At 49.9% G+C, this 14,530-nt stretch overlaps 1 protein-coding gene and 1 long non-coding RNA gene across 5 annotated transcripts in view; one reads left to right on the top strand and one right to left on the bottom strand.

The window, feature by feature from the left end:
- Nucleotides 1-767: 767 nt before the first annotated feature.
- Nucleotides 768-14,530, top strand: part of flt1 (fms related receptor tyrosine kinase 1) — a 17,175-nt gene continuing 3,412 nt past the window's right edge. For 2 of the 4 annotated variants that reach the window (XM_088362922.1, XM_088362920.1), the window contains exons 1-15: nt 769-1,015; nt 2,305-2,407; nt 2,674-2,882; nt 4,261-4,385; nt 5,996-6,161; nt 6,276-6,412; nt 6,482-6,653; nt 6,731-6,848; nt 6,916-7,085; nt 7,162-7,309; nt 11,469-11,592; nt 11,698-11,806; nt 12,708-13,022; nt 13,995-14,141; nt 14,224-14,459. In XM_088362922.1, the coding sequence (XP_088219048.1) occupies nt 961-1,015; nt 2,305-2,407; nt 2,674-2,882; nt 4,261-4,385; nt 5,996-6,161; nt 6,276-6,412; nt 6,482-6,653; nt 6,731-6,848; nt 6,916-7,085; nt 7,162-7,309; nt 11,469-11,592; nt 11,698-11,806; nt 12,708-13,022; nt 13,995-14,141; nt 14,224-14,459 (2,334 nt within the window). In that variant the 5' untranslated portion in view covers nt 769-960. Of the gene's footprint in view, nt 1,016-2,304; nt 2,408-2,673; nt 2,883-4,260; nt 4,386-5,995; nt 6,162-6,275; nt 6,413-6,481; nt 6,654-6,730; nt 6,849-6,915; nt 7,086-7,161; nt 7,310-11,468; nt 11,593-11,697; nt 11,807-12,707; nt 13,023-13,994; nt 14,142-14,223; nt 14,460-14,530 lie in introns of those variants that run through there. The other 2 variants (XR_015854568.1, XM_088362923.1) reach the window with 2 other exon arrangements.
- The window catches only part of LOC148380604 (uncharacterized), a 5,224-nt gene continuing 2,357 nt past the window's right edge, over nt 11,664-14,530 (bottom strand). The window contains exons 2-3 of the long non-coding RNA XR_015854572.1: nt 12,014-12,393; nt 11,664-11,795 (exon numbers count right to left, since the gene is read on the bottom strand). This is a non-coding gene — a long non-coding RNA (uncharacterized LOC148380604). The remainder of the gene's footprint in view (nt 11,796-12,013; nt 12,394-14,530) is intronic.

The raw sequence follows: 14,530 nt of genomic DNA, 5'->3' as shown, positions 1-14,530 counted from the left end.
GCAGGAATAATGTTGTACTGCACCCATCCTACTTAGTTCTATTTGGAGGATTCATCCACAGTTTGTAATGTGTATATTAGTACATTTGTGTGTTTATTATATTTATTACACAAATAGAGGGCGACCAACAGCTTTGCCTCCGTGTGCAATGAGCGGTTGTGGAATTTATGGATTATAACACAAGACTGTCTTCAGACGCAACACTATCGCCGTCTCGTGGTTTGTATAAGAAATGCTGCCAGTCATAACGTCCTGGGAATCTAAAGCAAATTTACGAGCCGCTTTGTGTGCGCGTGTGCGTGTGTCTGGTACGATATTCTATTTTGGGGAATTTCAAATTGAAAACCAAACTGCTATTAGTCTTACGCAAATGAGAAGAACAAGCGGTTTTTCAATTGGGCTATTTCTAAACTAAATTGAAATAACGATGAGATATACCATTTTGATATCTGCTTCCTGGCGTGGTATCCAAACATTTGAGTTAGGTTTCTGGGAGAGTTACACAAGTGTGTACGTATTGGACGTTTACAGTGTTCCCATTTGGGATCTGAGGGAAAAAAGGTGCGTACGTGCAAGTCACCTCGTGGATTATAACCGAGGGAGGCAAATGTGTACATGCAGCTTGTTATTGACAGCCAGTCGGTGTGATTTATTCCCTAGTTTGGAGCACTCGAAGGAAGCTGGGAGTCGAGTTGAGGGCCGGGCGGGTGGATCCGAGATCGGGTGGCAATTACGCGCTTGGCTTGGGTGTGTCAGGCAGGACGCGCTTGCGCGCGCGTCACGGAAGGCCGCCATCCGGTGGCCCCCACTGTGGGAACGCTATAAAGGCCCAACGGCGGCAACGCGTCGCGCAGGAGTCCCTCAAGTCACTTGTCTTCCTTGTGCGTCATCTTCCTCCTCATCCAAAAGGACTTAAACGCACGGCCCGTGTCTTTCATTATCGGTGGTTGGACGAACACGATGAACTTTCTGCTCACCTTTCTGCTTTGTGGATTGTACGCGCTCTTTGCCAAAGGTGAGTCAGTCGCCAGTCAGTCAGTCAGTCAGTCAGTCAGTCAGTCAGTCAGTCAGCCAGCCAGCCAGCCAGCCAGCCAGCCAACCAGCCAGCCAGCCAGCCAGCCAGCCAGCCAGCCAGCCAGCCAGCCAGCCAGCCAGCCAGCCATCACTGGATCGCCTCGTGGATATTTGCGCTCACTTTCGACTACTTTTACGCGGATTCGATGAGAAGCGCTTCGGTTGATGTGTCTTCAAATGTGTGTTGATAGGTCATTTCAATTGGGTCAAAGTACTAATTTCCCTCCCTCAGGGCAATACCCTCCTTATAACTTTTATTTTTTGGATACTTTCACGCATGCGACAAAATGATGACTTAAAAAAGTCATGTGTTTGCAACATTATTCCATTTGAGTGGCTTGATGTGGTGCTATTTCCATCCTGCTGTTAATGCTTATTTTATTCATTTGACATTTTGATAGAAATATGGAACTCATCAGCAATTTGGAGTCATCATGATATTTTAAAATGTATTATTTGGGGGGTTTGGTTTGTATTTTTTGGACAATTTCCTTCATAAGAGCTACTCAACTTTTTATTTTAATGTTTTTATTTTTAACTATATTAACCTTTTGGAATGTTTTGGGTTTTATCTTGTTTTGTAATATTATTAAAAATTCAAATAGTTTGGTTTTCTCTTGCAGACTTTTCATGTTTTTATTCAGACTTAATGTAGTTTGAAATAGGTATAAGGATTTTATTGTTGAATACATTATTTTGTCTTTAATATGATGTTTACTTGAAACGCCTGACAGTTGGGGTTAAAAAAAATAGACACATTTATTTGAATTCATTTTGTTAAATAAAACATCCCAGTACAAATCCTTGCCATTTTTTACATTTTAAAATAATCTAAACTGACTTTTTTAGGCAGTAATCATTTCGGGGGAGGTTTCTTAAATATAGCTTTCATTCCTAAATATAGCATGTAAAAAATCTCTACTGGTATAAACATCTGGGGGTTCCCCTTTAAGAATGTTTTATTTCTTTTAATCTTCCATTTTGAATAGACTTGGCATCAGGCAAGCTATGTATGTGTGAGAGCGTGTGTCAAAGAGTAGGAAGTGTTCTCGGAAGTATGAGTAAGGCAACTTACTGTGAATGAGGCATCCGCAGGGAGCCATTACGCCGACAATGAACGTGGCGGGCGGGCGGGCGGGCGCTCTCATCCATCTCACCCAACCAACCTACGGGCAATGTCTATGGTTGCTCCCGAATCCACCTGCCTCAAAGTGCCCTTATGTCTCGCAGGTGCAGACGAGGAGGCAGACGGCAAATACAGCGTGCCCGTGCTGGAAGGGACGCGCAGACAGCTAGTTCTGGAGATCAACCAGACCCTGGAGCTCAGATGCAGGTCACTCCAGCTAACAAACAATGCTAACAAATAGCAAGCTTGTCATCAACGATCTATGCAACGGGGCAACAGATATTTATTATCCTCCCTTGTATCTATTCTTTATCTTCTGCAAAGAGGCTCCACATATAGTATGTCTACTAGGCCTGTATTGCGCTGCCTACTGGTGGCCAAGGTGCTAAAGGGAGCCAAGGAGCAGCACAATGTCGTCAATTGAAGCCAAATCAAATTGGTCCGCCAAGGTTTCATTTGTTCTTGTCATCTAGAGGTCGCTGGGAGCTGTCGTGGTCCTTCCCGCCTGACCTGCCCCACGACCAGATGCGCGTGGAGGAATTCCGCTGCGGCAGGTCACAGCGGCTGCACTGCAGTCGCGTGACGCTACTGGGCGGCTCCCAGCCACGCCACACGGGCTCCTTCCTGTGCCGCTACCGACACCGAGCGCAGCAGCAGGCGTCCGTTTACGTCTACGTGACAGGTAAGAAGACACTTGCAAGAGTCTTGTCGGGGCACTTTGAAGGCTCGCTATGACAGCCGGGGGCCAAGCCAGGGACAAAGCTAGGGCTACTCATTGCTGCAGCGACTTTGTCACTCTATTCAGCTACTTTCAAACGTACACTATGGAAATTTAAAGGACTGTCGGGACATAAAGGAAAGAACACATTGAATCACTGCGGAAACATACTACGTATCATGATCTTAACTACAAGTGGCTGACAACCACTCCAGGGTGTACTCCGCTTTTCTCCGTCCTACTTTTTAAAAGTCTGGACCTTTAACAAGAGGAAGTGCTAAAAACAGTAACGCCGATGAGCTCTATACACTTCAGGCACCGTTTCGGCACCTTGCGCTGCTCTCGATATATTTCTATTCCGAGATATTTGTATATAAATAAAAGTCTTTTTGGGAGTGGAATGGGCCAGCTGTTGAAAGGCTCAAGACTGGGCAGAGTTTCCCATGCCGGGCATCGGCCTTATCTGCCCCGCTCCAGCATCCTGTGCTTGAAGGGAGGAGGCCAGGGGTTGGGAGGGAGGTGGGTGGGGTGGGGGGGACACTAACTCTTGGACAAAGTATGTGAACATGTTTGTGTGTGTGTGAGGTTAAGATGAAGGCCGCCGCCGCCAAAGCAAAGAGGAGGCACAATGTCTGCAATGGTCGACCCCTCCCTCGACCCCGCAGAGCATCTCTGCCCTCACCAAGGTGACGCAGGGGGAGGAGCGGGGCGGCGTCCATTGCTCAGGCCTCCTCGTCCATTACGGCCCAAATCAAAGCAGCGGCAGAAGGAAGCCCAGCTCAGTGGGTCGGTCCTTGGGGTACTTTTGTTTTGGGGGGCGTTCAGAGATTAGCTTTCCTTGAATAACAGCCCCGAACACACAAACAATGCGCTGCAATGATTGCCTACCAACAATCTGGGTGTTTATTGTGGCCGGCTGGCGGCCATTCGTGTGGGGGTCGGGTCAGGTCGGGGGGGGGGTTCGGTGGCTTCAGTGACAACAGAGCACTGCGGACTACACAATAGTGGACACAGCCACCGACAGAGTACAAATAAACAGTTTCATCTAATGTTAGAAATGCCCCCGCTACTTTCATGGAAAGCATCATCCACATGCTAACAATTAGCATCAATAAATAGCACATTGATGTGTATGTCTAAATGTTACTTTTTGACTTAGAACATTCTTACCTATTCCCATATTTTTTTTCAACGGACACCATTACAAAACGGTAAATAGCGCTGATTGAATGGAACGGAAAGTAGCCCTGGCACGGAGCCCTGCGGAACACCTTTACCGAATGCACAGATAGATAAATGGGCATGCCATTTGAGTCCCTGATCGCTAGTGTTTGGCTTTCAGATAGTCGGCAACCATTTGTGGAGCATTCAGAGATGAACCCCGACGTTTTGTACATGAAGGAGAAGCAGCCGCTGGTCATCCCCTGCAGGGTCACCCACCCCAACATCACCAGCACGCTGGTCAAGGTAGGCTTCCAAGCGATTTTACACCAAACACCAAAACATCAGCCCCTGAAAACAGTTTGACTTCACAACTGGAAATGGTCTCAAGAAGCCATGGCTGAAAAGTCTGCCATGTTGCTAAAGAAGTCAAGCAGGCTAAAAAATGATGGCCACGATTTGTATTTCTTAACAAGCTTTTTCCGATCTTTTTTTGTTTTGTTTTGAAGCCGGCTGGAGACAGGACGTTAGGTCCAGAGTGCCTCGTTGGCCAGAGGCCAGCATCACTTCCCACAGCGTCACTCATAGTCGCACTCCTGGCCGCCAACTTTTGGGCCATGATGCTTAAAACAGCTGGCAAGAGGAAGCCCAAGTAGCTGCGCTCGGCCCCCCGAAGCTGGCGCCATTGTCTCAGAACGGCCTCTTATTACGGCTGCCTGCTGCCTGCTGCCTGCTGGCTGGCTGACTGGCTGCTGGCGTGCCAATTGTCCAATGACTAAATCGGGGCAAATTTGTCAAACAAGCAGAATGCAGCCAAAGCTCGGCTCTAGGATAAATGAGTCACAAGAAAAAAATGACCAGAATGACATGGATTGCGTGAGTAACTAGCCGCTTGCTTCACTCCACTCTGAAAAGAATTGCTCATTTTTCTTTGAATAAGTCCCGATTAGCAAAGCGACGTTCAAGTTCTAATGAAAACAAAGAGGAAGCGTCAAGGGAATCGTTCCAAGAATAGCTTCCTCCTACACCACGCCATTTCAAAGGTTTTCGCGTGACGGGAAATGGTACCATTTGGAAAAATGATTCTATATTTTTAAAAAAAGCAATACGTGTGGTACATTTTGTTCAGTACAAAATGTATTTGTCCTGCTCTCAGATTCTTGTAAGCACAAAGGGAAGCAATGTAAAAATAGCTCCCATCCATCCTTCCCTTCATCCACTGACTGTCACAGGCCTCTGGAGTGTTATTTTCCTGGAATGCCGTTTTTCATTTTGGCTCGCTCCATCCAACAATACCCTTGAGCCCCCCCACCCCTATTAGCCTTGCACTGTGAAAGTGACACGCCCCCAATCCAATCCAATCCAACCCAATCCAATCCAATCCGTCCTCATATCCTGTAGGAGAGGGACTCGGCCAGAGTCACGTTTGCCAGATCCTGACTCCTCAGACGTCCCTTACCCACCTTGCGGTTAGGTCAAAAAAATGAGAAAAGGGTCACCTCGCTCCTACCTGCTCCCCCGAGACAGGGTGGGAGGCTTTTTCTCCGTGACGGGTAAACATTTCCTCGCGGCGACCTCCAAGAACACAAGAAGAGTTAGTTACGCAAGGATTTCGGCCACAGAAGCCAGAGCCCGCCAGGACTCATCAGCATCTGGACGGCTCTCAGGATTTAGAGCGGGACCGGAAATTGGAGTCCAAAAATACCGCAGGTCATTTTGTGTCCACTTCCATCATGTATTTGAAGGGCTGGGAAACAAGTGTTGCGGTCACATGAAGTGATATTTTGGAGAGAATCATTTCCGGAAAATGAAATCTCCTTCTCCCGCAGTTTCCCAATCACCGTGAATCGGCACTTGGGCCAATCGGAAAGCAGAAGGGAATCCTTTCTGGAAATTGAAATGTGCTTCTCCCGCAGTTCCCCAACCACAGCTTGAGTCCCGACCAAAGGAACATCGTGTGGAACAGCAAGCGGGGCTTCACCATCCGCTCTCCCACTTTCTACTACATCGGCCTCTTCTTCTGCCAGACCCTGGTGGACGGCGTGACGCACAAGTCGCGCATCTACATTGTCCACAGACCAGGTCTGCCCGCCTGCCTGCCTGCCTGCCTGCGGGGACGAGGCCACAACCAAGGCTTGGCTTTGCTTTGATTCGGAAAACTCACCTACCTATCTGCTTCTTCCCGTGTGCTCTTAGTGAGCAACATCTTGGACGTGTACCTCAACAGTACTGGTCCTGTGCAGGCCTTAAAGGGAGAGAGGCTGGTGCTCAACTGCACCGCCACCGGAGAACTGAACACCAGGGTGAACATCTCGTGGGACTACCCTGGAAAGGTAGGCAAACATGAGGAAGAGCAAATTCCAGGACAATCGGAGAAAACAAGCTCATTTGTCCGTCTGCAGACGAGCCGCAGCGGCTCCACGTCCAAGCGTCTGCTGAAACACAGGACCCACATGCTGTTCTACAACATCCTGACCATCCCCAAACTGCGGCGCACCGACCGCGGCCTCTACACGTGTCGCGTCAGCAGCGGAAACAAAACCAAGCAGCAGAAAGTCACCGTTAGCGTTTACGGTAAGGCCGTCGCCGCGACGTGACAAAGGCGCCTCCCTCCTGCCAGGGGTTGGACATTGCTCGTTTGCTCCGGCCAGATCGCCCCTTCATCCGATTGAAGCCCAGACGAGGCTCGGTCATAGAGGCCCGAGCGGGTCAGAAGTCCTACCGAATTTCACCCAAACTGCGAGCCTTCCCGGCGCCCCAAGTGATCTGGTGAGATGACGGCCGCGCGCGAAAAAGCACGCTCGTTCAAAGGCGTGAAAGTCCCGTGGCGCCGCAGGTTGAAAGACGGCACGGTGGCGGCCGAGCAGTGCTCCCGCTACCTCCTGGACGGCCATTCCCTGGTCATCCGCGACGTGGCCGAGGAAGACGCGGGCAAATATACCGTGCGCGTCCACAACCAGGAGCACGGGCTCTACCGGAACCTCACGCTAATCCTGGTGGTCAACGGTAAGACCTCGACGGGAATCTTAGCTTTGTTTCGATGTCTCGCTTTGAGTTACATGTGCCAATTTGCGTGTCCCAGCGAGTCCTCAGATCGGCGAGAAAGCCGTGTCGTCGCGGGACCCGGGCGCCGTACCCCGGGGGAGCCGACAGTCCGTGCGCTGCACGTCCCGCGCCGTCCCGGCGCCGCACCTCCACTGGCTCTGGCACCCGTGTCCGCCCAAAGGCCTGTGAGTACGCACGCACGCACGCACGCACGCACCTGACGCGAGCTAGCTTGGCGTTACGACCGACGCAAACGGTGAATGAGGCCTTTTGGAAGTCATTTTGAACCGAGCGGGCTTTTTGTTTTGTCCCCTGCTGACTTTTTGATTTGGGCCAAATTGACTTTGCTCGTTTTAAGGCAAATTTGAGGCGATTATTATTATTTGTTTGTTTGTTTGTTTATTTTTGCCGTGACTTTTAGGACCACTTTTTAATTGATTTTCTGACTTGGAGGGTTCTGTTTTTTTATCTTTTATTGGCATTGTCACTTTTAAGGTGGTTTAGAGTATGTGTGTTTTTAATGAGTGACCACCAAGTTAAAAAAGAATGTCCTTGTGACGTCTTAGAATGCAAATTAGTGCTGATATAGTTTTTTTGAATGGTTAGTTGCATCCACATCCACATCCAATGCTGAAATGTCACAGTCAAAAAAAAAAAAGTGACCCGTCCCCTCTGCTGTTATTGTTGTGCGTTAAACGGTGTGTGTGTGTGTGTGTGTGTGTGTGTATGCATTGTGTGATTGAGTAAACAAGCCATGTTTTGTCTATTTCAGCATGTGTCCAGACACTGTTTCCTTCTTGTAAGGAGAACAGATGCCTTTGAGGCGCTTTCATGTGTGTCTGAATGTGTCAGAACGTCCGTGTGCGCTTTGTGTGTATGCGTGTGTCTCATTGGGTCACTTTTTCTCTTTCTTTCTGTCTTTGCCTTCTTTTTTTGTTTCTTAATCCCTTAATGCAAAGTGTGGTGTGCATGGTCCATTCAAACACACACACACACAGAACATGAGAAACTTGAAAGGAGAGAGAGGAAAACACACACACACATACACACACAGAGACTTGAATAGAGGGCAGTTCCGTGCTCGCAGGCCCGATTTGTTGCCTTCCAAATCAAACGTGGATGATTTAATGGCTTTCCTGCGCAGGGCTTAGGGTGAGAGGCCTGTTTATTATTGTGATTGCACAGCACATCCTCCGATGCTTTTTCTTCTCTCGGAGCCAGCCAGCCAGCCGCACGCACGCACGCACGCACCTAAGACGCACACTTGGCAAGAAGAGACGGAACGGTTCTCGGGGGTCAAAGACGTATTGTGTAGCTCGCGAGCGCCAGCCGCGGAGGTTAAGTGTTACCTGAGAGCAGGGACGCCGGTGACATCATCCACATACTCCAACTTTGACCCCATAACCAAGGCCGCCCCCTCCCTCCCTCCCTCCCTCCCTTTCCACCACCGTCATGAGCAACTCGCAGCCTCCGATGAAGATTTCCCAAATTGTTTCTCACTTGTATGGCAGGCAGTTGTTTTTCATACTATACTGCTACAATTGCTGAATAGTGATCCCACCATTGCAGGTCCATGTTGCTAAATAGTCATCTCACACTTTGCCGGTCACTGTTGCTAAATAGTGATCCCACCCTTGCAGGTCATCTCACACTTTGCAGCTCACTGTTTCTAAATAGTGACGGGACACTTGCAGGTCACTCTTGCTTAATAGTGATGGGACACTTGCAGGTCACGGTTTCGAAATGTGTGGTTTGTGCTTATCTTGTGCTTGTGCTTGTCCTGTGCTGCGTGCCGGATCCTCACTGGGCCTCACTTGTTCTTCGCAGCCCGGCTGCACCGCAAGCTTGACGCCGAGCCGGAGGAGGCCCGGCGGGCGCGACGGGCCGGGCCGGGCCGGGTTCGCCGGGCCCAGGAGCTCTTCTCTTTCGGGTCCCCGCACATAGCGGGCTCCGCCGGCGGGCGCTGGTCCGGCCATGGGAATGGCAGCTCTTCTTATCAGGCCCGGGCAGGAGGCGCGCTGGGCTTCCTGTGCGAAAATCAGAGCGCTTTTCCTCTCGTTGTTTGGCTTCCTCTCCCGACGCGAGACGCTTCCCAGCAGCGTGATTGTCCCCTTCGTCTTCAAACGTGGCACAGGGCTGCTTCCGAAAGACTTGATCTATTCTTGAGACGGCCCCCCCTCCCCTCCCCTCCCCTTCCCACCCTCACACACATCTTCCCATCACCAGAACTCTGCTGCTGCTGCTGCTGCCGCCCCCGTCACCAGTGCGCACACAGACACACACACACACACACACGCACGCTCGTTACAAAATGTTAAGTATGTTAAGCTTTAAGGTGGGAGTTCAGGATGACCCTAAAAGCTAAACTTACATTTCTCCCAGCACATATAACAAGGCTTCAAGTTGCGTACCGCATTCCAAGGTGCCTTGAAGCGTCTTCCTGAAACTTACGCCGAAAGCTAAATCTTCCAAACTTTTTGTGAATAGCGTACTCGTTTGGATCCCGCATCCTCGGTGGAAGAAGCCTTGTTGAGCTGGAGTGGACTTGCAACACTGCTGAGCAGTGGAGCCCCAGCACACAAGAGTCACACAAGAGTATACGTACTTACACAGCAAACATAGTCGACACCTGCTGCTTCGCTTATTTATTTCTTCCATACTATGCAACCAGCCACATCTATCGAAGCTGCTTTGCTTGTTTTTTTGTGTCCTAGAGTGGTACTATCATGGGTGCGTGCCCCCCCCCGTTCCCCCGCCCGAGCCCTGACCTGACACCCTGCCCTTCCCTGCCCTGCCCTGCCCTGCCCTGCCCTAGCCCGCCCACACACACACATCCACAAAAGCTGTGAGTTTTTACGGTTTGTTGTTTGTTTGTTTGTTTGTTTTTCCTCCAGAAAGAAATGGAAAAAGAGAAGAGGGAGTGGACACAAGGTTTCATAGTTGAAAAAAAGCCGGACGCCTACCATGTAGGAAGTCTGCCGAGAGAGTGTCACTTATGTCGCGGTTAGAACAGCCCCAATTGTCTGTGTGTCGGAAACAGCGATGAGCCATTTGCATGAAGGATGAACAGGGCCACTCTGATTTTGGGGGGGGGGGGGGGGGGGGGGGATATATATATATGTATGCATATACATATGTACTTTATATGTACTAATAATGTATAATGTGTATATTTATATATACGTGTATAGAGATTTTTTTTTACTGGTAATAGTGAAGTTTTTTGTTTTGTTTTCATGCTTTATGTTTGCTCCCACCCATGTGGTCCTAATTATCCTTCATACACTTGACATGCAAGCGTGTGTGCGTGTGTGTACAGATGGGTGCGTGCAAGTTTGCAAATGTGCCCCTTGTATAAAGATGTCCTATGAGTAATATATGAAGCTAATATTTAATAATTTTATACAACTAACTTACATATGAGCAAAAATATTTGTATGACTCTGTCAAAACGTATTTGTTTTTAAATTGTTTGTAACAATTGATGTTGTTTTGCATTAAACTTCACTTATATATGTGCATTGTTCTTTTAAATGTCTCTGTGGTTATTTTGGGCTGTAGACAGGAACAGTTAGGTGTAGTTAGTGAATACGTACGTGCACACACACGCACACGCACACGCATGTGGAGTGATTGTTGTGCGTCTTGTCTACTTGTCTTTGTGTGACTAACAAATCTTTATCGCAAAATCTTACACTTTTATTTCCATTTGGAGTGAGAGTACCACAGACACGCGCGCGTGTGTGTGTGTGTGTGTGTGTGTGTGTGTGTGTGTGTGTGTGTGTGTGTGTGTGTGTGCGTGCGTGCATGCATGCGTACGTGCGTGCGTGCGTGCGTGCATGGGAGACGCACAGGGTGGGACGCACACATTGTACAACCCAAGAGGAAGAGCAATCAGGGAAAAGAAAGTAACACCTCATGGACGAAATAGCAAACATTTGATCTATTCGATGTGTACAGAAAGTTTACTTGTACATCCATAAAAGTCAGCAACAAGCTAAAACTTAGCAACACAAGTACATATTTGTACCTTTGCGCAACTGACCTCAAATCGAAGGTTTGCGCTCCAAAAATAGCAGGAGGCCATTCTGAGGCGTCCAAAACAGGACGTCCCGTCGCCTCCTACCGGAATCCAGAGACACTAATGCTTACAAATTGTTCCTCGGTATGTGTCCAACACGTATGGAGCAGCGGTGAAGGAATCCAGTGGCTATCTATATTTAGAGCGGAAGGTGTTTGATGCCAATTTGTGACTAAGACCAAAAACATACCTTGTACGTATGCATGTATGTACAGCTGCTGAATTGTCAACACAGCTGAGTGTCCTCCTCTTCCTCACCGAAGGTGCGCAGCTCCGACATCCTCCTCCGTGTGGATCCCCGTGAGCGAGGGGCTCCCCGCCACGTCCACACACAACCGCATCCTGAGTGTGACCCACAGACAGGAAGTGCTTCAGGGGAAGACCAAGGTGGAACATGACACGCCAGCGTGATAACATACATATGTTCATGTCATCCGATTACAAATGGACTCACGTGTGTGTGCGTGCGTGCGTGCGTGCGTGCTTGCTTAGACGGTGGGGGTTGCGACCGTGGCCCGGGCTCTGGTGTCAGGCGTGTTCCGTTGCGTGGCCTCCAACTCTGTGGGACTGGACCACCTGGACATCCCCTTCTATGTCACAGGTGAGCACACCGGCAAAAAAGGACAAATTGGAAAATCACAAGCAAGCCGGTCACTTGTTGCTAGGCAGAATCTCGTGGAAAGAAGAAGTCACATTTCGAAAAGCATATCCGTTAAGTTAAACTGTGTATTCACTATAAATTTGGGTTAGGTTCATTGTGTTGCTCTTCAGCGCGTGCGAGTATAATTGAGCTTGCGTATGTACGTACGCGAGAACGAAACAGGAACCCGTGGGCCCTTATCATTCCACTAAGCCCGTCCGTCCGTCCGCCTCCTCGTCCCGCACGGTGCATTTCCTTGGACTGGCAGCTCGGCTTTATTTCGGGAGGCCTCGGGGTGTTCGGGAAAGATAAACACAATCCGCCGTCAGGAAGCTCTCGAGCTGTTTCCCCGGGAAGTTTCAGAGGGCTAAAGTAAATAGAAAGACTTTTTCTCGCCGTCTTCCCGCTGGCCACGGTAGTCATGGATATACTACATCAAAAGGTGCTCCAAAATGGCGGCCGGCTCGCTGGGTCACCGTGAATGGCAGGTACTGTCTCCAATGGCACCACTTGCAAACAAACCCTTCTCTCTCGTTGTAGCCATAGCCCTTAAAAGAAAAAGAAAAAGGAGCAAGTTCAAACATAAACTTTGTGAAGATTGTGGCGGTAATTGTGGGAGTGACTAATCAATTGACTTTTCTATTGCCCGGATGAATGGCAGTAATGAAGGATTTCAATCGTGTGCTCTTGACGCTGAAATGCATACTGTAGCATAGAGCTAATGTGAGCTAGCAGGCTAGCCATTTTGGACTGGGAAGCTTAGTTCGTTTGAATTGAGCGATTCTTATCCTACCACTAGAGGGAGCCCATGCACCATTTGGGTAAGGTAAAAAAAAGAAAATCACTCAATCTATCTCATCAGACGTTCCAGGAGGCTTCGCCTTGAGCCGGGGGGAAGACGCCAGGGAAGGCGGAGATCTGCGCCTCACATGCAGCGCCAACAAGCACCTGTACAGCAGCCTGTCGTGGCGACGCTTGCATCCCGCCGGTGGCGGGGGTGCCGACCGGGGCGGGGGCACGGCCCTGAGCGGGCAACCGTCCACGGGAGAGTTCTCACGCTCTCTGCTGTTGTCGCTGAGCAACCTGAGCGCGCAAGACTCGGGCGCCTACATGTGCACCGCCCACCACCGCTTGACAGGGCAGGAGGCCCACTTGGTGGCGCAGGTGAGGGTCTCAGGTGAGTTCATGATTCCGTCGTTTAGGCATTGCCAGGCTTCCATCATCTGCTGAAGCTCGCAAGCAGAGTGTTGTAATTATCCCAGCATGAGGGCCTCCTTATTTCTGGACATCCTGATGTCTTTGTGCACGTACGTAGTATGTTGCAAACAAACAAACAGCCACTCTCTCTCGCTCTCTGCCTCTCACGGACTTTGGGAATCGGGTCCCCTCGGCTTCCTGAGGCCCCACCCTGCCTTTGCTCGGCACCTCTTTCACGTGGGAATGGGATCTGGTGTGGAGGAAGAGCACACAATGGCACTTCCCACAATGCCACATTTACAGGCCCCTGCGCTGGGCCGCGGGAACAATCAGCCAATCAGACACTGTCAGGCCCCCGCTCGCACAATCATCAATTGTTGTCCGAAGATGGGGGAAACAACAATCAGTCGCCTGGCTTAAGTGACTTTGCTTCATGTCTGCGGACCGCCGCTCGCTATAACAATCAACGCCTGACACGTCCACTTCCTCCGTCCAGACCCCCACTTGGGGAATCGCCCCCCCCACCCCCACACACACACACTGGGTGACCAGTGAGAAAAAAGAATGAGTCCACTTCCTTCACAAGTAAGAAAAAACAGAAAAGTGGCTGTCGGGGTGAGTGAGGTTAAAATCTGATGAGTTAAGAGCAATGTGTCATAGCGACCAAAATAGTTTGGTCGTAGGTGCATTTGTTGTTCTGATACAATCGCTCCTTTATGACTTGACAATCTACTACACACAATTCAAGGTTTTATCAAGTAGAGTACAGGAGCAGGAAAGGGAAGGGAACTGCGATAGACATCACAGTTGGGTTAGCCGCCGCAAGAGCTTAGCGGAATGGAATTGAAAAGTGATAGCATACGGGGATGTACGTATTTCGAGTGTTTCTGCAACAATCGCCTGCGCTGCCCCCTCGTGTCGAGCCAATTGCATCCTCTGTTTTTCTGCTCAGCCCTGGAGCCTCCAGAGCTGCTAAAGAATTTGACGGATCGTACGGTAAACGTTAGCAGCTCGGTGAGCCTCCGTTGCCCCGCCGAGGGCGTCCCGCCACCCGCTGTCACGTGGTACAAGAACCAACGCGCTCTGTCGGCAGGATCTGGTAAACCCCCCCAAATGGAATGGCTAGCTATCCGATGTAAAATGCAGTTCTTTCTCCTCAATCTCCTTTTCATCATTGTCAGGTATCGCCATGTCAGCTAAGGAGGGCTCGCTCCATATCGAGCGCATCACCGTGGAGGACCAGGGCTTGTATACATGCCAGGCCAGCAACCAGAAGGGCTCTGTGGAGAGCTCCGCCTACATATGGGTCAATGCGCCCGAAACGCCGTCCATGGAGATTCCTACTCTGACGTGCACGTGCGTGGTGGCCACCTTCCTGTGGCTTCTCCTGACGCTCCTGATCCGAAAACTACGACAGGTCAGGAAGACCGACCCGACCCGACCCGACCCGACCCCCTGCGCGATCCTGGCTTAACGATTCGGCGTCCC

Source organism: Syngnathus floridae, chromosome 20 (genome assembly GCF_059516105.1).
Source record: "Syngnathus floridae isolate MCC-2025c chromosome 20, RoL_Sflo_1.0, whole genome shotgun sequence".
In the NCBI taxonomy this organism is placed as follows: domain Eukaryota; kingdom Metazoa; phylum Chordata; class Actinopteri; order Syngnathiformes; family Syngnathidae; genus Syngnathus; species Syngnathus floridae.
Note: the sequence above shows the minus strand (reverse complement) of the source record. Positions and strands in the feature narration are given on the sequence as shown.